This window comes from Aethalodelphis obliquidens, unplaced genomic scaffold (assembly GCF_003676395.1).
Source record: "Aethalodelphis obliquidens isolate GAN/ISIS:26980383/991018 unplaced genomic scaffold, ASM367639v1 scaffold44, whole genome shotgun sequence".
NCBI lineage: Eukaryota > Metazoa > Chordata > Mammalia > Artiodactyla > Delphinidae > Aethalodelphis > Aethalodelphis obliquidens.
Genome location: NW_020837988.1, coordinates 10807195 through 10832646, shown reverse-complemented (window position 1 = coordinate 10832646; position 25452 = coordinate 10807195). Strand labels below are relative to the sequence as shown.

General features: G+C 45.7%; 2 protein-coding genes across 14 annotated transcripts in view; both read right to left on the bottom strand.

Moving 5' to 3' along the window:
• The window catches only part of ENDOV (endonuclease V), a 94808-nt gene extending 88927 nt beyond the window's left edge, over window positions 1-5881 (bottom strand). For 9 of the 10 annotated variants that reach the window (XR_003427592.1, XM_027080940.1, XM_027080943.1 and 6 more), the window contains exons 1-2: window positions 5780-5880; window positions 5291-5462 (exon numbers count right to left, since the gene is read on the bottom strand). Coding sequence is in view for 9 of the 10 variants with exons in the window: in XM_027080940.1 (XP_026936741.1) it covers window positions 5291-5462; window positions 5780-5835 (228 nt within the window). In the remaining variant the exon portion in view is untranslated. Of the gene's footprint in view, window positions 1-5290; window positions 5463-5779 lie in introns of all 10 variants that reach the window. The other variant, XM_027080938.1, reaches the window with a different exon arrangement.
• Window positions 5882-9128: 3247 nt separating this feature from the next.
• Window positions 9129-25452, bottom strand: part of RNF213 (ring finger protein 213) — a 112221-nt gene continuing 95897 nt past the window's right edge. For all 4 annotated transcript variants that reach the window (XM_027080933.1, XM_027080932.1, XM_027080934.1 and 1 more), the window contains 14 exons: window positions 24810-24904; window positions 22588-22747; window positions 20570-20738; window positions 19243-19334; window positions 18227-18478; window positions 16936-17068; window positions 16510-16593; window positions 15914-16094; window positions 15442-15643; window positions 14241-14318; window positions 13118-13312; window positions 12594-12683; window positions 12322-12500; window positions 9129-11103 (listed from right to left, as the gene is read on the bottom strand). In XM_027080933.1, the coding sequence (XP_026936734.1) occupies window positions 10950-11103; window positions 12322-12500; window positions 12594-12683; window positions 13118-13312; window positions 14241-14318; window positions 15442-15643; window positions 15914-16094; window positions 16510-16593; window positions 16936-17068; window positions 18227-18478; window positions 19243-19334; window positions 20570-20738; window positions 22588-22747; window positions 24810-24904 (2064 nt within the window). In that variant the 3' untranslated portion in view covers window positions 9129-10949. The remainder of the gene's footprint in view (window positions 11104-12321; window positions 12501-12593; window positions 12684-13117; window positions 13313-14240; window positions 14319-15441; window positions 15644-15913; window positions 16095-16509; window positions 16594-16935; window positions 17069-18226; window positions 18479-19242; window positions 19335-20569; window positions 20739-22587; window positions 22748-24809; window positions 24905-25452) is intronic.

Below are 25452 nucleotides of genomic sequence, written 5' to 3'. Positions count from 1 at the left end.
TAAATAACCAAGAGATCACTGAAGAAATCAAAGAGGAAATCAAAAAAATACCTCGAGACAAATGACAATGAAAACACGATTCAAAACCTATGGGATGCAGCAAAAGCAGTTCTAAGAGGGAAGTTTATAGCAATACAATCCTACTTCAAGAAACAAGAAAAATCTCAATAAACAATCTAACCTTACACCTAAAGGAACTAGAGAAAGAAGAACAAACAAAACCCCAAGTTAGTAGAAAGAAAGAAATCATAAAGATCAGAGCAGAAATAAATGAAATAGAAAGAAAACAATAGCAAAGATCAATAAAACTAAAAGCTGGTTTTTGAGAAGATAAACAAAATTGATAAACCTTTAGCCAGACTCATCAAGAAAAAGAGGGAAAGGACTCAAATCAATAAAATTAGAAATGAAAAAGGAGAAGCTACAATGGACACCACAGAAATACAAAGCATCATAAGAGACTACTACAAACAACACTACGCCAATAAAATGGACAACCTGGAAGAAATGGACAAATTCTTGGAAAGGTGTAACCTTCCAAGACTGAACCAGGAAGAAATAGAAAATATAAACAGACCAATCACAAGTAATGAAATTGAAACTGTGATTAAAAATATCCCAACAAACAAAAGTCCAGGACCAGATGGCTTCACAGGTGAATTCTACCAAACATTTAGAGAAGAGCTAACACCCATCCTTCTCAAACTCTTCCAAAATATTGCAGAGGAAGGAACACTCCCAAATTAATTCTACGAGGCCACCATCACCCTGATACCAAAACCAAACAAAGATACTACAAAAAAAAGAAAATTACAGACCAATATCACTGATGAATATAGATGCAAAAATCCTCAACAAAATACTAGGAAACAGAATCCAAAAACACATTAAAAGGATCGTTCACCATGATCAAGTGGGATTTATCCCAGGGATGCAAGGATTCTTCAATATATGCAAATCAATCAATGTGATACACCATACTAACAAACTGAAGAATTAAAAACCGTATGATTGGACTTCCCTGGTGGCACAGTGGATAAAGAATCTGCCTGCCAATGCAGGGGACACGGGTTCGATCCCTGGTCCGGGAAGATGCCACGTGCCACGGAGCAACTAAGCCCATGTGCCACAACTACTGAGCCCGCATGCTGCAACTAAGGAGCCTGCGTGCCGCAACTAAGGAGGCCATGTGCTGCAACTAAGGAGCCCACCTGCCACAACTATGAGCCAGTGCAACCAAATAAATAAATAAATATTAAAACACCACCACCACCACCATATGATCATCTCAATAGGTGCAGAAAAAGCTTTTGACAAAGTTCAACACCCATTTATGATAAAAACTCTCCAGAAGGTGGGCACAGAGGAAACCTACCTCAACATAATAAAGGCCATATACAAGAAACCCACAGCAAACATCATTCCCAATGGTGAAAAACAAAGCATTTCCTCTAAGATCAGGAACAAGACAAGGATGTCCACTCTCACCACTATTATTCAACATAGTTTTGGAAGTCTAGCCACAGCAATCAGAGAAGAAAAAGAAATTACAGGGATACAAATAGGAAAAGAAGTAAAACTGTCACTGTTTGCAGATAGATGACATGATACTATACATAGGTAAATCTGAAGATGCCACCAGAAAACTACTAGAGATAATCAATGAATTTGGTAAAGCTGCAAGATACAAAATTAATGCACAGTAATCTCTTGCATTCCTATACACTAACAACAAAAGATCAGAAAGAGAAATTAAGGAAAATTAAGAAATTAAGGGGAGGCGGGGCTGGTGGTGGTGGTGGGATGAATTGGGAGATTGGGATTGACATATATACACTAATATGTACAAAATAGATAACGAATAAGAACCTGCTGTATAAAAAATAAATAAATGAAATTTTTAAAAATGTATCTTAGTGGAAAAAAAAGTAAACAGCAATATACTGGACCCCCCCCTCAAAAAAAATCTCCACAGTAATCATAATCTACTATCAACAGCAACTATAACATAACACATGTCAAAGTTTTACAGATCAGAGAAAAATACAAAACCAGCTTTAAGAGACATGTGGGGACAACTGGGGAAATGTGTTATGGAATGGGATTCAGGTGGTGATGGAATAATGTATGTATATTTTAAGGTATGATAATGACGCTGCCATTATGTAGGAAAATATTCTAGGACAGGTTTGCTGAGCTGTCACAACCTCTAGGAGGCACTCTTGAATCTCAGTGCGCGCACACACACAAAGACTACAAAATCAGCTGAATCTTAAGCAGAGGGTATACGGGTGTTCAATGTATTACTCTTTCAACTTTTCAGTATGTGCACACATTTTCAAGTTAAAAATCTGGGAGAAGGGATGAAATGAGAGAGTAGCACTGACATATATACATTACCAAATGTAAACTAGATAGCTAGTGGGAAGCAGCAGCATCGTACAGGGAGATCAGCTTGGTGCTTTGTGACCACCTAGAGCGGTGGGATAGGGAGAGTGGGAGGGAGGGAAACGCAAGAGGGAGGGGATATGGGGATATGTGCATACATATAGCAGATTCAGTTTGTTATACAGCAGAAACTAACACAACATTATAAGGCACTTATACTCCAATAAATGTTAAAAAAAATTCTGGGAGAAGGAAAAATCAGTTGTATAATTAGCGTGTGGGCATGATCTAGTCAGTAGTCGCTGTGAAGATATGCAAGTTTCAACCTAAGCTGGCGTTGTGCATTAGGCCCACCAAACGGTTGAACCAAAAGGCTGAACTGCACTTGAGGTACTCGATTCAGTTCTGGGTGCTGGATGTAAAAATGGGCCCTACTCACTGAGGGCAGGCTGGAGGACAAGCAGCAAGTGAAGGAGCTGGAGTCACCTCAGTGAAACTCAGGAGAACATAGGTCTTCAAATAGGAGGGTAGGAAAGGTTTGTCCTGTGCTCTGCACCTTAAGGCAGAAGTCACAAACAACTAAATTTCAGCTCCATGTGGAAAAGAACACACGAACCAGGCTTCCAACTATGGAACGGGCTCTGGTGTGAGGCCACGATTTGTCAGGGATGGTGAGGAAAGGATTCCTGGCTGTGCGAAAGGAGACCAGTGATTCACAGCCTGGCTTTGCTTTGGAATCACAGGAAGGATTGTTTAAAAAGGTAAATATCAGTAAAGGGAGTGGGGCCCTGGAATCTTTTTTTTTTTAACAACTTTATTGAGATATAATTGACTACCATAAAATTACCTGAAGAGTATAATTCAACGCTTTCTGGTATTTACAGAGTTGTGCAACCATTATCATAATCCAATTTTAGAACATTTTCACCACCCCCAGGTAATTCTTATACCCATTAGCAGTCACCCTCCATCCCAATCCCTAGCCCTTGGCAACCACAAATCTACTTTGTGTCTCTATGAATTTGCCTATGGAATCCATATTTCTAAATGCACTTCCAGGCGACTCTCATTGCATAGATCCATGGTTGGGCATTTGGGAGTCATTGGACCAGACTATTCCAAGATCATTCCCTAGTCTAAGCTTCCATAGCACAGGATGACAAGTGCTGACTACATCCAAGTAGCAAGCACTCTGCTCAGTGCTGGGGCTCCAAAAGAAATACAGTATAACCCTGCCCTTCAGAACCTACAGATGGTGGGAAAACCAGAATATACCAATAACTTTTCTTTGAGGTAAGGGGAACTATTCAAAACTATTATTGCAATGAGGGGAGGAAGACTACTGCAAAAGGAGAGTGCTCCGTTAACAGGCTGTAAGATCTGCGAGTACCTCCTAAACTGATAACTTTAATACAGTGTGAGAAGCACTGTAATAGCACATGCATAAGAAACAGGCCTAGGACAGAGACAAGGGGGTGGTTAATTCTGCAGGTACGGAAAGGTATAGAGCAATGGGAACAAGTGAACTGGGTCTTGAGAAGCGAGAAGTCATCTTCAGAATTAACAGTGGCTTAGCATTTAATTTTTGAGGGCTTACCACACGCCCATTATGCTAATTGCTTTCCATACATGATCTCAATTATTCCTCACCAAACTCTGAGTCAGGTATCAATATATTTCTGCTGAATTTTGACTAAAGGATCTTCCAAGTAAAGCACAAAGACGCTGAGGCAGGAAGGTAGTAGCTTTGGGATCAGGCAGAGGAGCAGGGAGGGGGAAATGCTGAAGCTGCAGAGCAGAGGTTTCCTCGTCAAGCTCTTCTTTAGCCAAGGCTTCCTGAGCTGTTGACTCCAAAGGAATCGTGGGCACGCTGTTCATTCATTCACGTATCTATTCGATCGTCTTCTATGTGTCAGGCATTGAACTAGGTGCAGAGGCTACAACCGGTGGGCAAGACAGCATGGTTCCTACCATTGTGGAGTTTACATTCTGGTAGGGGAGACACACAGGCCAATTCCATCCCAGTGTGATAAAGAGGAATGAGAGGGTGCTGAGAGCAACTCCTGGTCTTGCAGGACGAAGGGGGTCTTACTGGAGGACCTAAGAGATGAGGAGGAGTTAGCCAGGAAAAACATTCCAGGAGAGGAAACTTCACTGCTAAGATCAGGCAGGCAGATACAGCAAGGCGTGTTTGAGGAAGCCAAAGGCCTCTGGAGTGGGGAGTGGGTGAGGAGCGGGTGGTAGCCAGAGGTGAGCCTACAGAGAGTTACGTTAAGCAGGGGTCATATCACGAACAGCCTTTATGCCTTGTCCGTGAGTGTCACTTTTATTTACCATGAGATCACAGGATAGGCACTTAAGTGTCTTAAGTGGACTAGGTGGTGACCTGCTCACATTTGGTTTTTAGAAAAATTGCTCTGATGGCAGCATGGAGAAGGGACCCAGGAAAGATTCTGCCTGTCACCTACAGGAGAGGTGACGGTGGCACAGCCAGGGAAGGGACAGCAGCGATGCAGACAAGTGGATAGATAAGACTCCAGTGATTTTAGGGGGGAGAAAAAATGGAGTTCGTGTGTGACCTGCTGTGAGGGGTCTGGGAAGACAGAGATTTCCAGCTTGGGCAACTTGAGGGTGTGTTGCTGTGGGCCCCTGACATGGGGAGCCCAAGATAACGGCCACACTTGGAGATCATGAGTTTATTTGGATGTAAGTCACAGAATGACTTCAGTTTTTGTCCCCTATCCTCTTCTTTTCAAAGGCTTCCCAACCATTAATGAACTCCCACGAAAGGAGAAGCGGGGTTCTACCCTAACACTGTTCCCTGTCCAGAGCCCCACCTCTCTCACTAATGCACCCCGGGGCCCAGCGTAGCGGCCCCTAGCCAGCGTCCCCCCGGGGTTACCTCGAGCTCAGGGTAGCTGAGCACCACCAGGGAGGCGCAGGCGCTGACACTGTCGCCCTTCACAAAGGACACATCCACGCCCCCGACCCTCTGCAGACCCGAAAAAGCGGGGTCCCGTTGCCACGCCTCCGTGTCCCGGTCCACGACAAGTGTCTTCAACAGGGCTTGCTCCCTGAGGGCAGAAACAGGTCCAGCGGGCAGCCCAGCCCAGATCCCCCCACCCCGCGGTACGGCTGCGGCCGCCCACACACGGAGCGTCCAGGCCCGGGGTTCGGGGCTCTACCCGGGGACCCTCCCGGTCTCACCCCCTCCCTTCCCTGGGACCCAGACGCGTCGCCGGAAGCTACAGCTCCCGAACGCCCTTTCGCCCGCACGCCGGAAACGGTCGCAGGCCCCCGCGGCCCCAAGCCGGGGATTACGAGGTCGGAGGTCCGCGGGGAACCTCGTCGCTCCAGTCCCCGGATCTTACGCGTCCTCTGGCCCCATTACCGTTTCCAGAGCGACAGCGTTTCCTCCGGCGGCCTCCCAGCCGCCTTTCGGGCCATGGCGCGGCCCTGAACGCCCCTTCCTGTGGCGTCACTTGCGGGGCGCCGCGCGCAGGCGCCGGACCGCATCGTTGCCATGGCGGCGCTCAGGTCGGGGTCCGGGACGTTGCCGCCTCGTGGCCTGAGGCCCTGTTGGGGACCAGCGGCTCGGGAGTAGCGGCCGCCGACCTCAGAGTCAGCCTTTCCCCGCAGCCGTGGGGGAAGGAAAGTTGTCCCCGTCCAGGGCCCCTGACGGGATCTGAAAGTTACACTGACAAACAGATCTGCAGGAGAAAAGCACGTGTACACATTTTACTGAATTTCTACACGTACATGACACCTTTCACCAGAGAGTGGAGACCTGAAGTGACCAGAGCGGGAAGCTTTATACCCTTTGGATAAAGAAACAATGAATTTGTGAAGAATTGTTAAGGCAGAGGGGTTTGGGCTGTGGGTAGTAAATGGTGAAGCCAGATGGAGGTTTGCTCACCTTGGCCTTAAACGCCCTGTCTCTGGTGATGAGAATGTCTCCCTCCTGGTACAGGGAGGGGACCTTTCACGTGGGAGATTTGGAGTGAAAAATGGGAGAAGCAGGAGTGATCTTGCTGCTTCTGCCGTTTTCTCGAATTTCTCCGGCTTAAGATCAATACGCCAATGTGCCATATTTTGGGGTAGTGTGTCCTGAACGCCATCACCAAGCATCTGCCGCTTACATGACACCTTGACCTCCGTTTCAGGGACTCTTTTTGAGGACAGGACACAGTCCTTAGTGGAGCCAGACTCGTAAATTTGACCCAGTGGATCTTGGTGAGCAGAAAGACTTACTACGGACAACCTGTGGAACATTGACTGACCCCCTGCTCTTCAATTGAATGAGTAGTAATTCCATTCTCTTTGTGCTAGGTGTTGTGTGAGATGCTGGGGTTACAGCTTCCTCATGGTGGAACTGCAATTGTGTTAAGTGCTGGAGTGAAAATAATATGGGAGCATTTCAAGGTCTGAGGTAGCAAAGAGGTTGGTGTATTTGAAAGGCAGCCAGCCAGGCTGAAGTGTAGCGATTTAACCCGTGGTTTATATTCTACTAGGGGAATTAAGAGAAGTATATAGATAAGTAATCTAGTCTGAATATAGACCTCAAGAGGAAAATACAGGATTGGAGTCTGAGGTTCAGGAAAAGCTTCATATGGCATTTGACCACTGGCGGCAAATGGGAGAGCCAAGATTTACTCTGCGGTCCATCTGGGCTGTACTGTGTGTCAGCCTTGTTGTGTTACAGAGCAGTCAGGACACAGAGGCATTTCGCTTTAGTAATCAGGAGTCATTCACTCCACAGGAATCACTCCATCTCCACAGGAGGCAGTTACTGGGTGCTGAGGAAGGAGCAGTGCTCTGGGTTGAGGTTCTGATGTGCTTCAGGGTACAGGCGTGGTGATGGGGAAGGAATGCTGGGGAATGTGTAACACTCCAAGTGGGTCTACGTGTGAAGGAAGGGGAGCAGGGTTGAAGGCAGGCCTTTATAGGATATGCAGTTGCAGGGGTGGCTTCCATGTGCTCCAGCTGGGCCCTTTCCCCTCCAGTTTCTCTCTGCTCTTGCCCCAGATGGCTTCCCAAAATAATCCCAGCTCCTCAGAAGGAAGCACAGTCCTGCTGTCCCCAGAATACACTTCAGTCTGATGAGGTTTCAATCTTGTCAGCATTTGCTTTCTCGGGAGAAGGCACTTTCTTGGTGTTTTTCCAGTTGGAAATGAGATTCATAATGTTTGAGCAGGGGATTAATTAGTGGAGAGGGATTAGAAAGAGCAGGAAGCAATAAAAATGCTAATCATGGTTGGATGGATTGTTATTCAGCTCAAGGCCTCAGGCTTTCTTCTACCTTCTCATCTCGTGTCCCTCTAGACCCAGCTGATACAGCGACCCTATACTTGTTGCGAACATATGAAGTCAGAGATGTAGCAGTGCCCTTGCACGGGGCTGGACATGGGTAGCTTTACCTACTGAGCAAAGCCCTTTCTTCACAGTGATTGTTTATCACTAGAAGTTTGTTTCCGGGTTGGAATTGCCTGAACCTAGGAGTGACTGAAATAGCTCATGACTTGTCTCAGTTAACACGTGACGAAATCCTACAGCCACTGATGAAAGGTAAATAATTTACACACATAGTAAGGTCTTAGAAAGAAGGAGACAGTGATCAGTTGTGAAGATTTTCAGATTAAGTCATCACCAACCTAGTGAATGTTTTCTCCTGGGCTGAAAGCAGACAGAACTGTGGAGCAGGAACAATCCAGAATATGAATGGAAACGAGAATGAGTAGGCAGGGCTAGAGGGGAAGGTCAGGGTCAGTGAGGAGCTACTGAGGAAGGGAGAGTAGGTGGAGTTGACACAGACGCTGTGGGGAAGAAGACACGGGGCAGGGGGCACGTCTCCTTCGTGAACCAGCGCCTCTTCTCCTTGCTGCGGTTCCAGACCATGAGGTTCTCTCCTGGAGGAACCTCTTCATTTTAGAAGAGGAAAATGCAGTTTTCCCCTAAAGCAGTGTTTTGCCACTGGAACAAAAGTGGGCTGCTGGAAATTTACTGTTTCTCCTTCAAGTGTCTATTTCCTTTTCCTGAGGAGCTGTTTGCCCATCCCACAGCCCAGCCCCCTGACAGAATCAGCTGGTACTCATCATTGGTTGGAGCTCTGCTATCCTCCAGGAAAGTCCTGTTAGGCAGGGAGTGGGAGGGCAGCCCTCTAGGATTAAGCTTTAGCCCCTGAGCCTGGCGACGGGGGAGCAGCGTGAAACTCCACTTCAGCTCTGCTGTCATTTTGTCCACAGGAAAAGTTTACCCTGTCACATTCTAAACCAGAGTGTATGTTTTCTGTCAAGAACCTTCCACTTTGGGACTTCCCTGGTGATGCAGTAGTTAAGAATCCGCCTGCCAACGCAGGGGACACGGGTTCGAGCCCTGGTCCCGTAAGATCCCACATGCCACGGAGCAACTAAGCCCGTGCGCCACAACTACTGAGTCTGCACTCTAGAGCCCGTGAGCCACAGCTACTGAGCCCACACGCCACAACTACTGAAGCCCATGCGCCTAGAGCCCAGGCTCAGCAACGAGAAGCGATTACAATGAGAAGCCTGTGCACCACAAAGAAGAGTAGCCCCTGCTCGCCACAACTAGAGAAAGCCCACGCACAGCAACGAAGACCCAACACAGCCAAAAATAAATAAATTAAAAAAAAAAAGAACCTTCCACTTTATGGACACCCCTGCAAGGACATCTCCACGAACACATGAAACCATTCCCCAAAGCCTCTTCCCCAAAGAGGATTCTTTAGCAGCAAAATTCAAGTTTCTTAAAACAGCTATGACAAGTATAACAAAATTTACATCTGCCTGTGCTAGGCCAGTGTATTTCTGTACAAACAACAAGATAATGCTAGATAATGACAGTTAACACTTTGAAAGCATAGCATACAAAACAACATTATCTTCATCAAAAAAATAAAACCTTCATAAAAGTAGGAAAAAAAATTCTCCCCCCCACCCACCAAAGGAGGTCTTCACAGGCTGGCCAGCTCCATCCCAACTCTGAGGTATCAAAGGAGTTCCAAGTGCAAACTGAAGGGATGAACAAGCAACTCCCCCACTCTCACATCCATTAAATGCACAATCCAGCTGATATTGTGGCAGAGTGCCTTTGCATGGAATGATTCAACAATCAGAGGTTACTACATGCAAGTGGATATTGTATCAAATCCTGGATTCCTGTGCTCCCCTTTATCAAACATGGTGAAGAGAAACCAAAGTAATAGAAATGGAGCACGGATTCTTCTACGGCTCCCTCCAATGGTGCTGAAGGGCCCATGGTGTCCTTGGCGAGCATTTTCTATTTTTGTAGCTCTCCCCATTCCATGGGCCCAATTTCAAGTTGATTGAGTCATCATCTCATTCAGAATATGTATGAAAAGACATTTACCTCTGACTTGTAAACAACTGTCATCCCAGGGCTAACAGGTGCTGAGCTATCTAGGAATAGGAATTAGTCCAGAGAGGTCAGAAGCATCAAGTAGATTTTGAAAAAAAGGCACAACACAGTGAGAAAAGCAGCGCAAGATCAGGGTGTGTTGACTATTCTTTATTTCCTTTTCAGAAATGTGACTGGTTTTATATTCTCTCTGAGTGTTATTATGCCTTGGCTGAGACCCAAAGAAAGGACCAGATAGTCATACACTTGGGGAAATCAAGACCACACTAAGAGTTCATGTTTATTTGGCAGAATGGTAGAGAGGCAAAAACTTCCCCAAGAAATGCCAGAACCATGCCTTTGATCCAAATTTACACTGATAATCTTTCATTTAGAATTTACTAGAATACTAGAACGGGAAGGAAATCAAACTAAGACACCGAAAGTGTCCTTGACTCTTGGCCCAGTGCTCTTCACAATGAAAGCTTGTGGGCTCTGACCCTGGAAATTTGGCAGTGACTCATTTGCGGGCTTGGGTGAGGGCTGGCTAGTTTGGCCTCACGGCACTCACAGAATGCCCTGACTTGTATTTGTGAGAAGACAAAAAAGAGTCTGGCACTTTTTCATATCTTCTTGAAAACCTAGAAATATCTGTACAATTTTCTGAATTTAAAGGAATGGAAGAAAGAAGAAAGCCAGATTCTTGTTTGTGAGTGCAGAATAAACTAGAAAAGAAGACAAATTAATAACCCCATTTTCCCTCCCTGTCACTATGCAGTGGTCTGAGGAAGAAGGGCCTGGTGGGCTGGGTACGTGCATGGTAAGAAGCTAGGACATCTGAGGCACAGATTCCTATATGTGAAGGTGAGAAGCTATTTTTTGGTTTCTCCTGGAATGCAGAGGATGGTGGTTTATTCTAGTTTCATATAATCTTCAATTTTCACCTCCTAATGAACGGTATTCAGAATATGAGAAGATAGTTTCAGAATATACACATGTTCCTGAAACAGCTTGGCTCTCATAAAGTTGTCAGCCAGACAGCACATCTTGGTCTCAAATTTAGTGCTGTGCCAATAGCTTTCCTTCTAAGCACGCACAAAGGCAATAGCCCACAAAGGAACCCATCCCACCAGTGAGGAGGCAAGAGCCGTCTCTGCCCAAGTCTCTTGCAGAGATAGAAAATGATTCTATCTCGTCTGTCGATTCCGTTTCAGTTCAGCAGCCATTTTCCACACAGAGACACAACTGGAAAGCAGTATCTCTTCTGGGAACTGAGATTCCATTTCGGGAAGAATTTCACTCTCTTTAGTCTCCATGTAACTCACCAGTGTGTCTCTCAGGCTGAAAAACCAAGGAACAAGAGACAGCGTTAAACAGTCATGTGACATAAGGAGACCATCACTGTTGCTTTTTCAGGTCGTCAGAGAACAAAAGTGCTCATGAAGGCCAGAAATAACGAGAGTCAACCAACTGCTGAGTTACCGACCTGGCACTAGAATCCTAGGTTCAAGGTTCTAGTACATCCCTGCTGCTCCCCACACTGCAGTGCACATACCCTATGGGATGGAGCACCCCTTGATAGGGGCCCCGTCAGATGGTTCTAAGCACTCTAGTGATACAACTGCTTTACAAAAAAAGCCTCGCCATTCAAAAAAAGCTTATATTCCAGTTCATCTGTATCAACAAAGATCGTAAATTCTCTAGAAAAGGGATCTTCTTTCCCTACACTAAAAGTCCAGGATAGTAAAGACTTCTTGAATAAGTTCAAAGAATACAAATGTAAATAGGCATATGCCATATACATAATGGAGGAAAACAGCAATTACGAAGTGTGTCGGTGAGGAAAACTGGAGTTTCACTATCTATCTATTTAGAAAAACAGTAAAGCTAAATCTCTACCTCAGGCCACAGATAAAAATAATTGGTTAACAAAACAAATGTAATATATAAAACTATAAAAGCACAGGAAAAAACATGGGAGAATATTTTATAACCTTGGGATAAGACTCTTATAGGTATATTTTTCCTAAAGAGTCCTTGGAAACTTCTGTAGGAAAATTCTGCCAGATTTGGCTTCATATAATTAAAGATAGAGCATTTGTAACAAAACAGATAAAAGATTAAGAAAAAGACAAATAGCCCAAAAGAAAAATAATCATAAGATATCAAGAGGCAATTTGGAGGAAGATATACAAATGGCTGATAAATATTTTCAGCCTCACCAGTAAATAGGAAAATACAAGCAAAAATGAGATACCATTTTTGGGCGATTAGATTGGTAAAAATATAAAAGACGAATAATATCCAATGTTGGGTATTCTTATACACTATACATTGGCGTAGCTTTTTCTATCAAATTTAAAATGCACATCTCTCTGACGTAGGAAGTCCACTTGTTATAATGAGAATATATGACTTTTTTGCAATTGGTAATGGTACATCAGCAGGAAACCAATTTCTGCAGTAACATAAGAATGATTTTCACGTCTGTGGAAGATCTCGGGAGACGTGGCAGAATGTTGTGTGTGTGCCTCGCTCAGCAGGCTTACAAGCCTGTACCTCCACTCAGGGTTGAAATTCTCCGCGGTCTTGGGGTTCTTTAGCTTCAAGACTATCATTTCGTGAAGTTCCAGGAGGAAGGCATCCAGGCCAATCTGATTCAGGAAGGTGTTGAGCAGCTTAGCATTTTCAGGGCTGAGATCAACTTTGTACCTTGGACTGATTTCCCCAAATGGCTCCTGGAATGAAATAAGAACACATGACACAAGGAAGCCAGGGAAGGGAGCGTGCAGCTCCTTTCGTCCAGGTGGACAGGAAGAGGCCAGACTCACTTTTCTCTGTCGAAGCAGATGTTCAGACTTGTGGGCAGAGAGGAACTGCCAGAGGGAGATGGTGTGTTTTAACTGGCATCTGTTTAAGGCCTGAAAGAGAACAGAACTCCTGAATAGGAGGTGCTGTTTTCACTTGGCCCTGCACTGATTCCACCTCCCTCACCACAGAGGCACCTCTGCTTCATCCAGTATTCCCTGCCTCATCTCCAGAACGTCTCTGAAAGCCCTCTCCCCGCTGCAACATCTCGGGGTCCACCAGCGGCGTGCAGTTTGCAGGCACGCCTCCGCATATTTGTGGCACTGAGTCTAGATCTTTAAGTTCCAAGCACATCTCCGCCTTTCCCATCAGTGTGTTCTGATTACACTGTGGGCTGGCTCGGGGAGGGGGTGTTCTTGCCTCCCCTCCTTTTCAGGGGCTGCTTAGATCAGTACTCCCTGGGTGGTGGTATCCCAGTAGGAAGTGAGGAGACGATGGAGGGGGACAATGCTGATTTTCTTTGGAGAGAGGCTGACATGAGACCCACCTTTGAAACCTGTGAGGCCTGATCACCCATCCGCAGCATGTCTTGGATATACACATTTAAGTGCATGTTTGGATCCCCCCCAGCTGTGCTCAGAAACCCCAACGTGACTTCTATGGCAGACAGAGCTTCACAGGCATCGCTGTAGGACTGCAGTTGTCCTCTGATGGCACTGATGGCCACGTTGGGGAGGGGGCTCTAGGAAGTCAAAAGCAGGATAGAGTTCATGGTTGGGGCTTCCTGTGCACTGCTACTTGATAAGAGTGCTTACCTTCTTCACTGCTAAGGCCACAAAATGGGACAGACTCTCTAATTTAAACGGCAGTAAGACTTCCCTGGGGGCGCAGTGGTTAAGAATCCACCTGCCAATGCAGGGGACACGGGTTCAATCCCTGGTCTGGGAAGATCCCGCATGCCGTGGAGCAACTAAGCCCGTGCGCCACAACTACTGAGCCTGCGCGCCGCAACTACTGAAGCCTATGTGCTTAGAGCCCGTGCTCCACAACAAGGGAAGCCACCGCAATGAGAAGCCCACGCATCACAATGAAGAGTAGCCCCTGCTCACCGCAACTACAGTAAGCCTGTGCGCAGCAACAAAGACCCAAAGCAGCCAAAAAACCCCCAAAACCCCCCCCAAAACAGCAGTAGTTAACACTTGGTGCTTGTTAAGTGTCAGCAGTATTTAGGTATGTTACAGAAAGAGAGATGAACTCACTGAATCCTCAAATCAACTTGGTGAAGATATGCATATGGACATATACATACATACAAACCACACACATATACATCACACACACACACCCCCACACACATAACACACATAAACCAGAAAAGCAGGAATAAATAAATTCTCTGAACCTTTTGCATCAGCATACACAGTCATGACATCATTGCTAAAAAACTACAAGCACAAGATTTCAATCTGTTTATACTCAACAAGAAAACTTCTGTTGATCTGCTGTCCTGCTTGCCGTCTGGCAAGAGCACTGGGCTCTGAACGTAGGGAGGCCCTGAAACTCTTTGGTGCTCATGGCAAATGCCAGGAGTGAGGGTGGAAGAGTCCTAACATGGATGGAAACACTCTGATAAGACAGAGGCACACGCAAATAAGATTGATCATCATCACCTGTGGCATTTTGTTCTTGATGTCCATGAAGAGATGTTCATAGTTCCAGTCACGTCTGTACACCAGAGTGGGTATTCCCTAAAGTGAGAAAGAAAAAAGTCTTTGGAAATGGAATCCACTGTGGAGGTTTCCATCAAATGACAATATATGCTTGAGCAGAAACTCAAATGTAGTCCCAGGCTATTCAGTGCATCACCAGGCAAAGCAGGCAGCTCCTTGTTGCCACGTGATGTCCGTGTTTAACCCGTAATCTATGGAAACAGTGACATGAGGAACCCAGCCTGGCCTTTGTGGCCAAGCAGATACTGTCACATAGAATACTGTGGCCTGCAGGCCGCCGGGGGAAGTAGGTCCTGAGGACCTCCCAATGGGACACTGAGAACAGACTGAATGAGGGGGCACTCTGCTAACAGGGAGAGCAGAGTGAATTAAAAGCAGCCTTGAGCTCAAACAGTTCACAGTTTAACTGCGGGCAGGGAAGGAGCATAAATATACTGAAGTACCATACCCTTGACTGGACCTGGAAGGAGCAAGTACAGCCCAGGTAAAGAACAGATGGGGAAGTGCAGGGTGCATTCAGGGGAGGGAGAGTGATCCAGTATGTGAGGTTATGGGGTTCAACGTGGGGAACTGGCTGGAGACAGGGTCAGGGCAAGGCCTCAGGGCCTTTTGTGCCACATGCTCATCAAGGTTATCCAACAGGGTGGTGGGATGCAGATCTGGATGTAAGAAATGTGGGCTAAAGAGCCTGAAGGCAGGGACCAGTTGGGAGCTACCGTAGCAGTGGAACTTAAGGACAGATGCTTTGAACTAGAGCAGCGGGCTCTGGTGGTGAAACGGGGGTGCCTGATGGCTATGGTGGTGAAACGGGGGCGCCGGATGACAGACTGTGTGTGCAGACTAAAGGAAAAGGGGGAAAACAATGAGGTTTTGGTGGTGCCATTAATTATGGCATAGAAATCCGGACGATGAGTCCATTGAGACCTGCAGACACCCTTGGGGTAATGTGTGGATCCAGATGCATAGACAGCTCCGGAGAGCCGTCAGCCCCAGTGGCAGGGGTGGTCATGGACACTGGGGGTGTGGAAGAAGGGTCCGTTGGTCCCTCCTCACTTTGAAACCACTGTGATCGAAGCCACACTCAGGGCAACTTTTGCAAAACAGACACACCGACCACGTAAATACAGCAGGTCAGCCTTGCCTTAAGGGTTAGCCTGGGCTTGCCCTGCAGGAAGCGGCTGATGATCTGGCGCTGGATCTTCTCCAGGTCAAACTCCTGCAAGGTCTCCCCACCCTGCTCCACGTGGTACTGGCAGTTGGAGAGAATTAGTGGAATCAAGTCCCGCTCCACTTCGTAGCTGATAACGTGCAGGTCGGCGACCTCGGAGGCATCGACGGAGTAGCTGGGGGACAGATAGATAGAGCTCAGCACTCCAGTCATGGCCTGGTGATATGGAGTCAGCTCCTGTCTGATGTTGCCATGGGCTGTGCAGATGAAGGGACATGCAAATCTGTGACACTTGTGAGGGTGGCCGAAGGGTATCTGTTCGAGAAGGACCTGAAGCCTGGCTCGCTGTCCCCACGCCTGGGGACCCTGCTTCCCTGCTTGTGCCGCCTCAGAAACGACTTCCTGGGCTGAAAGGGCGTCCCCTGCTGCGGGCCTGCACGCTCACCTGTTGTCTTCCTTGGAGAACTTGTCTACTGCGTAGACAATTTCGTTGTGCAAGTTAATCAAGTAGCTGACTAAGGCGGTGGAGCAGAGGCCCCGGCCCTGGCGGCGTGGCAGGATGACTTCAAAGTCAGTGTCCAGATCAAGGTTGCAGCTGCAGTAGTCTTTAGGTAGCTTGATCTCACCTTTAAATGACAGAGGGGCAGTCACCTCCCTGCTGTTTCTTTCACAGCATCAGGACTGGGAGCCCACCACGGTGGGAGTGGGAGCAACGCAGAAGCCACCTCAACAGAACAGAACAGAGCTGGGAACCAGGCGTGCTTTTGCTTCCCATCTCTATTTTATGTGCTGATAAGTTTCAAATGTTCTCAACTCCTTTTTGATACAGTATTTATAGACTCAAGAGGACTGAGGGTTTGCTCTTCCTGGTATGTTATGCACTCATCTCAGACACCCCACCAAGAGTCCTCAGATCCAGCATTAGATGCACACAGCACAGCACTGTGCAGACGTGGAACAAGAAGAGTTAGGCTGGAGAGAAAGGGCCTTCAGAGAGGTGCTCCTATAATGTTTAGTGTTAAAGGGGATTTGACACTTTACCGTTGGTCTCCAGCGATCGCCTCAGCTTGTTCCACGTCGACAGAAAGATAATGATTCTGTTCTGGGATAACTGCTTCAGCCCATCTGTCAAACAAAACACTTGTTAGAACTCCAAGATAACACCTACCCCGTCTAGGTCAAACCAACAGACTTACTTGCTCTTTGACCCCTACCTTCATGCCATCACCAACACGTTCTAAATGCTGTTTAAACTAAAGCTGAGTTTGAGGAACCAGAGAGGGAGGTGTTTGTCTGTTACGGCAAAAGCCTCTAATGTGTCCCAGGGATTCACAGCACCTACTGCCTTATGCTACAAGCTTAGGGTACGGAGCACACGTTAGCCCTGAACTGGAGTCTCCGAGTTGGACTGATCCTTTTGAACCACAACAGGGATCGTCCTGATCCCCTATGAGAGCAGAGACCTACCTGAATTGTGACTGCTAATGAAACTTTTGATGGATCTGTATTCAACTTCTGAAACATTCTGGAATCGTTTCACTAGATTCCTTTGCAGGGCCAGAATCTCAGGCAAGAATTTCACCAGTCTCAGTTCTGCTTCCTAGAGAAGGGAAGACCGCCAAGAACACTTTTTAATGTACTGGGGAAACAGACTTCAAGGCTGGCTCAGGATGTGTATTTGTAGTTTAATCTGGTCAATGTGCCATTTTACATGATGACACATAATGATACTTGAGAATGGGGAACAGGCCACACCATTCTTTCAGCAAGTACCTAGTGACTGCTTACAACGTGTTGGCCAGTGTTCTTCTACCCTCTAGAGGTTGGGGAACAAACCCGTAGGGCCGACACATCAAATGTGTTTGCCAGAAGCTGATGAAAGAAAGCAGCCTCTTGAGGCCATGAGATGGGCTAGGTGTGGAGAGGAGCTGCTGAGACCAAGAAGACCAAGCTTTTAGGCAATGAGGCTTGGCGCTATTCCGGTGTTGTTCTGAAGACCTAGGACCTAAGCTTCTTCACTTTAATGAACCTGTGCATATCAGTGACAGATCACAGTATTAACACAATGGCCTTCCCACTGGGAATTCATTTTCATTAACTGACCCACAGAAATTTCTGAGTCATCTTACTTCTTCCTAGACTGCATATATTGGTCCATGGAGGGAAATGATTAGAAAATCTATTGTAGAGAATAAAAGTTCAAATGGACTAAAGTTAGGAACCGTGTGTAATTCTGGTTCTAAAAGATATGACACACACTTTACTGCTCTCCTCCCCACAATCCCCCCACCACCCTCACTCCGAATGGTTCAGGAACAGGGAAGATTCTTTGTTTGATTTTGGCTGTGCATTCTTAACTCAGAGTTATTTTGTTCAACAGACACTCATTGGTGACTAACTGCTCCAGGCACTGGGGGCAGGGGTGAAGATGAAAAGACAAAGGAAACATTTTCATTGTATTCTTTCTTGCTGAGTGAGTGGGAGAGACCCTGCTGGCCCTCAAGTTCTTTACAGATACCTGCTAATTCCAACTCGTGTACATATTTCACCTGTGACTTTATGTTTCAAACAACTCATATAGATTGATGTGTCTAGAGATCTCTGCTCTATCCCTGAATCTTCTGCCAGAGACATTCTATTCAAAAATCAAAGTAGTCTGATGGCTGTCCCATCCTCAGGACTAATCAGACTAAATGAGAGTGGGGCCTTCACGTCTCCAAGGGACATGTAGGCAGCATTCACGGAGAGGCAGCCGCACCTTCTGTAGGAACTTCCAAAGGACGGGTACTGTTTCTTTGCCATTCTTCTGCTCCACAATGTGCTGGAGGTTCTCAATGGTGATCCTTTTCCTGCAGCTCCACATCTTAGAGCAGTGAACCACGCTATTCTGGGGCAGGTGGGGCAGGAAGGCCACTGGATCACCGTACACGATTTTGGCCACAGGATTGGAGCTAATGCGCTCATCTTGGCTGATCCGAGTGTTCACCGCCAGGAGGGTTTTATCTAGATGCTAGGTAAGGAAAGCGACATGGGATCTGGAAATGAGATGCTACTGCAGACAGGCTGGACACCTAGTGACCTTACCAGTGGGCACATTCAGAGACCCGCCCTCCTCGTTTTAGCCCGTAATCAAATATTCATACTTGCCATCTTTTATTATAATTTATGTGATCCTTATTTGTAGGTTTTTATCTTCCCAAACAGAACAAGTCTCAGAGACCTATATTTAATTCATTCATTCATTCATTCATTCATTTATTGATCTTGCCACACAGCATGTGGGATCTTAGTTCCCCGACCAGGGATCAAACCTGTGCCCCCTGCAGTGGAAGGCAAGGTCTTAACCGCTGGAACCACTGCCAGGGAATTCCTCAGAGACCTTTATTTTATTACCATTATTTTACTTGATGACTTCTATTTCCTGACCGGCCTAGTTACTCTCAGTAACATTCTTATCTGACAGGGTTTATTTCTCTGCCTCTTGCTCTCACATTCTGCTGTAAAAAGTAACGGAGAGACAACTACTGCCTGCACTTTCTGAACTCCCAGTAATTCCTCAACCTGACACACTGACCAGCCTTGGGAGGGGATAGGATGGGGTGGGGGCAACAGGAGGGTGGGGTGACCGGATAGAGAAACCTAAATCTGGGGCTTAGCCTAGGGCTTCAATAAGGGACACTTCCAGAAGGGACAACAGACCGAGCACTCAGTAGAGGCCCAGGAAACACGCTCCCACACTTTCCCAAAGTAGCCCTGTAGCTCTGCATCACTTACCTTTAGTTCCGGCAGAATAATAGTCTCAACAAGCTTTTCCCAGCTGTTCCTCTTTTCTCTGGTTGACAATTCTGCATCAAAATTTAAAGACCCTACAAACAAAAATGTGTCTGTTACCAAGAAACAAAAGCAGTCTGCATAAACACTAAATAAATGTTAAATTGAAATAATGCTCCTTTTGGGGTTGGGGGCGGGTATAATCTCAGCATTTAAAAATGGTTCCTGCTGCTACCACCAACCTCATGATCTTCATGAAGAAACTTAGAACTCTAAAAACTCTAACCCACATAATTATCATCTTAAAACCATTCTGAACAAAATTACTGAAAGGACAGTACTTTAAATCAGAAGCCCAGGGGCAAAATAATGGTGGCCAGTGGTAGCACCAGCTGCCTCAGTTGCTGCCACCTGGGCTTGAGAATGGAGGCGGGACCCTGTGGATGCCCGCGTGATGCAGAGTGCTGTGGAAACTGTTGGCATGCTTCTAGAATTTGATCACTTTGTCAGTATGATACTGGATGAGCTTACCTAGTTTGAAATTGCACTAGAATGAGAGGCTTAAAATAAAATGAAGTTTTGCTAAATGGAAAATATATACTGATGTTGGCTTCTGGCAAAAAAGCTCCTGAAGTGGGAATGGATTTTCTTGTAAAGTAGCAGAACTTTTTATTGCTATTGTTATTATTTTAAATAACATTGTCATTACAGTGGTAATTTTAAAAGATTTTTGCAGATAAGCAAAAAGAAAACAAAACTGTTCTTAATTCCACCACTCAGAGATAACCCTCTTACTAACTTGTCTTACAGACCTTTTCTTTCTGTGTGGATTTTAAATTTTAAAATAGAAAAATTAGCTTAGTGCACATAATAGACAGCCTGCTTTTTCATGTAACAAACTATGGACACGGACATATATTAAGTCAGCCCACAACGGCAGTATTTTTTAGGAAAAGCAGATGCTGCCCCCGCAAAACAGGACAGATGTACAGAGACCAAGCTCCAAGCGCTTATCAAACATTAGTCTCTCTGATGGTGATGTTTCTTTAACACACATCACCTGTTTGGGATGACAACAATATGTTCCCTATACAGTGGGTAAACTACAACGGAGGCTGACTTTTGAAACTTAAGCCTCCCCAGTACACTGGCATTTAACACTCTGAGCACACTCAGCAGGGGATCAATGGAAAGGCTCTCCCCTCCCCTACTCTCTGGAAGGTGCATGTCTTCCTGCTTCCCCTTCCTCTCGCTCTGGGGTCCGGACGAGTGCGCTGCTTCCTCTGCTGGCCGTGCCCCACGCCCCTCGGCCCCATGCCCGGCTCCTCACTGTGGCCGTGCTCTCTGAGGAGGTGGCTGAGGACAAGATGCACCACGCTGGCGGTCTCATCTGCACTCCTCCCCAGCATCTTCATTAACTGCTCCAGGTCTCTCTGGATATGCTTCAGCAGAAACCCTTTTGGATCCCTCACCGGAGGCTTAATGATGTTCATCAAAGCCTGTGGGGGCAAGGGGACAAAATGTCAAGCCAGATCTTGTTTGTGGAGGAGATGGCAAGTTCAGGAGAGGTCAGGAGGGGTGAAGAACCAGCCCCGAGCCAGAGGAGAGTCTCTAGGAGGGATGTCAGTGTGATTCAAACAGCAGTGGCGAGAGAAGGCTCAGGAGCAGAAATGACCGCAGTCTGAAAACAAGTGCCTTCCATATCCTCAGTGTGAAGTAAAGAATTTTCAAAGCCTGAACTTTTTGCTATCGTGGTTAATTAACTTAGAGGAAATGCAGCCTGCTCTCTTTCTTCCCCAGAGCTGCAGCAAAGACAGGTAAAATCATGGTTATTTTAGCCTCTCCATTCCCAGGTGTGGACCGGAGACATAGAGCCGTTCATTAAAAATTGATTTTACATAATCTGACAAGTAGTTCCCCCTTACCACCATAGACCACAGTGAGAAAAATCAGGATATGTGAATTTTATATTATGTTTTGCATTAGGTAACAATGACGTATTTGAAATCCACAAGAAGTGGCTAGAACTTTTTATTTTTTCAACTATTTTAAATAATTTATTAAACATTTTAAATGTTTATTAAAATTTAAAAGTCAAAGTACAAATTATAAGAATGACAATTAAAAATTCAGACCAAAATAGTTTAAATAATGCTAAATTTTTTATTTCAATTTTGATTTTAATTAAACTTTCTAAAATATTTTCAGGGCTTCCCCAGTGGCGGAGTGGATAAGAATCTACGTGCCAATGCAGGGGACACAGGTTCGAGCCCTGGTCTGGGAAGATCCCATATGCCGCAGAGCAACTAAGCCCGTGCACCACAACTACCGAGCCTGCACTCTAGAGCCCGTGAGCCACAACTAGTGAGCCCACGCACCACAACTACTGAAGCCCACGTGCCTAGAGCCCGTGCTCCGCAACAAGAGAAGCCACCGCAATGAGAAGCCCGCGCACCACAACGGAGAGTAGCCCCCGCTTGCCGCAACTAGAGAAAGCCCTTGTGCAGCGACGAAGACCCAACACAGCCAAAAATAAATAAATAAATAAAAATTTAAAAATAAAGTATTTTCATATTAAGTGTTTTAATTCTAATGTTCGATATCCATCTAATTGTCAAAGTAAAGAATTGGTATCATATACAGTTAGCTTGAGGTCATATTAATATCACCCTGCTGGTTATCTTTTACAATTATTTCCTTTTTTAAACCTTCAACAAGTTACTTTTAGAATAAACCTTATGCCTTCTATGGAAAAAAAAAAAGAATTCATACCAGGCTTCAACATGTTTCATCTGGACCTACATGCACTAATAAATGTAAGCTAATAATTTGTTTTATATTGTAAAGCATTCCTTGTGTGTTACTATTGCCAATAATATTCTAATGAATGAGAACACCTAGAACCACAGATTGGACCTTCAAAGAGGAGTAAGAAAACAGTTACTTATCTCTACCAAGTATCCTAGCTAAGGATACTTAGTTATCAGAGAAGCAGTACATTCATACTCTCTGAAAGGAAGGAGTGGACCAATTCATTAATCTCTTTTCCCTCACCCAAGCACTCTGCCACTCAGATCTTCCCCATACTTCCTAAATAGTTTCTGCCTCTGATGTCAGTAAGGGCACAACACACAAACCTCACAGCATTCAAACCTAGGAAGTAGTCTTGTGTTTCAAGGGGCAAAATCAGAGAACTCTGGAGCGGGAAAGGGGTTAGTCACAATGAAACCAAGCAGGACCCTGCAGGGCCTTCCCAAGAACTGGCTAGGACTTTTTAGACAAAAGGATTCACCGTGAAAAAAATTACTGTAGAAACTAAACACATGGTTGGGCAGTACAATGCTCTACCTGGGGACTGTGGGTGGCTCCCCAAAGCATAGCCAAATGAGTGAGTAGCCGGATGAGAAGGAAGACCACTGGGGACAGCTCTCGGTCAGATACCATGGCCTCGCCTCTCAGTGGTGGGTTTCCCAGCACGTGGCCAGTCTGAGTTCTGTCCATATTGTTTCTGGAAAGGACAAGAGAAGACAGGGTGAAGGCTGAAGATCACCATTTCTTCTCAGCTCTGGGGGCACACTTCCCATTCTTAGGACCTGGAGACCAGGTTCAGAGTTTTGAAGAAAACAATGTTAAATTACATATTCTACTAAGCCTAGACTACTTTCCTATATTAGAAGATTTTTTTTTTCTGCGGGGGGCCACACCATGCAGCATGTGGAACTTCCCTGACAAGGGATTGAACCCATGCCCCCTGCAGTGGAAACATGGCATCTTAACCACTGGAACACCAGAGAAGTCCTAGACCACTGTCCTAAGAGTCTTCTTCTTTATAGACTGACCTTTCTGGCTGACTAAAAGCCCACAACAGTGTAAAGTGGCTGTTTGTGAAACTAGTGGTTGCCAGTGGGGAGAGGGAAGGGAGGAGGGGCAGTATAATGGTAGGGTGTCAAGAGGTACAAACTATTATGTATGAAATAAGCTACAAGGATATATTGTACAATACAGAGAAGATAGCCAATATTTTATAATAACTATAAATGGAGTATAACCTTTAAAATTGTGAATCACTAGATTGTACACCTATAACTTATATAATATTGTACATCAACTATACTTCAATTAAAAAATAATAATAACTTTGAAGGACTTCCCTGGTGGTGCAGTGGTTAAGAATCCGCCTGCCAATGCAGGGTACACGGGTTCAATCCCTGGTCTGGGAAGATCCCACATGCCACGGAGCAACAAAGCCTGTGCGTCACAAATACTGAGCCCACGCATCACAACTACTGAAGCCCGCGCACCTGGAGCCCATGCTCCACAACAAGAGAAGCCACCGCAATGAGAAGCCCGCACACCTCAACGAAGAGTAGCCCCCACAAGGGGGCTTCCCTGGTGGCACAGTGGTTGAGAGTCCGCCTGCCGATGCAGGGGACACGGGTTCGTGCCCTGGTCCGGGAGGATCCCACATGCCGCGGAGCGGCTGTGACCGTGTGCCGTGGCCGCTGAGCCTGCGCGTCCGGAGCCTGTGCTCCGCAACGGGAGAGGCCACAACAGTGAGAGGCCCGCGTACCGCAAAAAAAAAAAAAAAAAAAAAAAGAGTAGCCCCTGCTCGCCACAATTAGAGAAAGTCCGCGTGCAGCAACGAAGACCCAACACAGCCAAAAAAAAAAAAAAAAAAATTTTTGAAAGCATAAAAAAATGGCTGTTTGGGCTAGTCCTGGGGCCAAGTGTCAGGATGGAGGTCTGGACCCGCTTCTTCCACTGAATCATTGTGGGGGATCGGGGGAGCAGGCGGGCAAAGGACAGTAAGAGTATGGAACGGCTGACATTACCATGGGAATATGTACACACTGTTCTCCTTTTCCCAAATCAAAAACTGGGATCCAAGGTCTGGCAAAGGATTTGGCATCACACCCAGATGGGAGGTATAGTGTGATGGGTACATTCAGTTGCAAAGCTACTGAAGATTCGAAGACATTCTGATAGTTTATGGAGATAACAGATTAGCATATTTTAAACTGCAACAGCACTAAAAGAGCTAGAATATATGATGAACATAGAGAGGTCACACCTCCTATTAAGGGAGCATGTATAACCATACTCATCTCATGAGCAAGTGTGGGATTATGAGATCAGATTTTTAGCTGGATTCTGAAGTATTTGATAAGATTGACTATGTCTCCTCTATTTTTCTGGGGAAAAAAAGAGTAAGCTAAGAGAGTTTATAAGTGACAGACTTAAATGTGCCTCTGAAATTGGTCACCTGTTTATGTCAAGCAATTTCTACAGGGGTTGTGCCCAAGATTCGGATGGAAGACATCTGAATTAACAAGTATTAATAAGTATTAACGCGTGGTCTGCTTTGCATTAAGAGCCCAGTTAGCCAATGACAGATCAAATGCCTCACTACTGAATGACCACAGGGACCTTGGCGTTGATATCAACAAGACCCAGGTCCAAATGTACAATAGTAATTGATACTATATTTAGTATTGATTTATCAGCTGGAACAGAAACAGCCCCAAAGCCCATGGTTTGACTACTTAGAAAGGAGATAAAATCTTACATACTCGATAACATGAAATCCATCCTTTGGTTTGTGATTAATCCCTCCAACTGGAACACCACAGTCAATACAAAAGCTCTGTTCCATCGGCAAGCCACACTAGGATAAACACAAATGAGACCCCGGCTCAGTTTGGACAAATGCCATCGTGCAAATGAGCACATACTTACCACAGGAGGTAGCGGACGCCACTACGACTGCTTCCTTTAGCATATGTGTGTGTCAGGTGGGGCTACAGGAGCCCTGGGAGACAGGGCAGGCACTCCATGCCAACTATGTTGTATGTGGGCAAATATAGACTTTTAAAAAATAGAGACAATTTAAGTTTTATTCCTAAATAGTCACTTTATAGACAAATATATAAAACTCGATCCTCCTTTCTCATATTCATCACTGTTTTCCATTCATTCCCCCACCTATCACACTGGCCTTACTGCTTCACTATCTAACACCAGGAATACTATAGCAGCTTCCAAACTGATTTCCCTAACGCCATTTGGACTTTTTTATTTAAAAAAAATGTAACCACATGATTCACTACTTCCAAAGGCTCATTTTTCAAAATCAGATTGTGTGCTACTACATACACTGAATAACAGTCTATCACAAACCAAACCAGTCTCAGGTTCCCAGACCACAGAATTTCA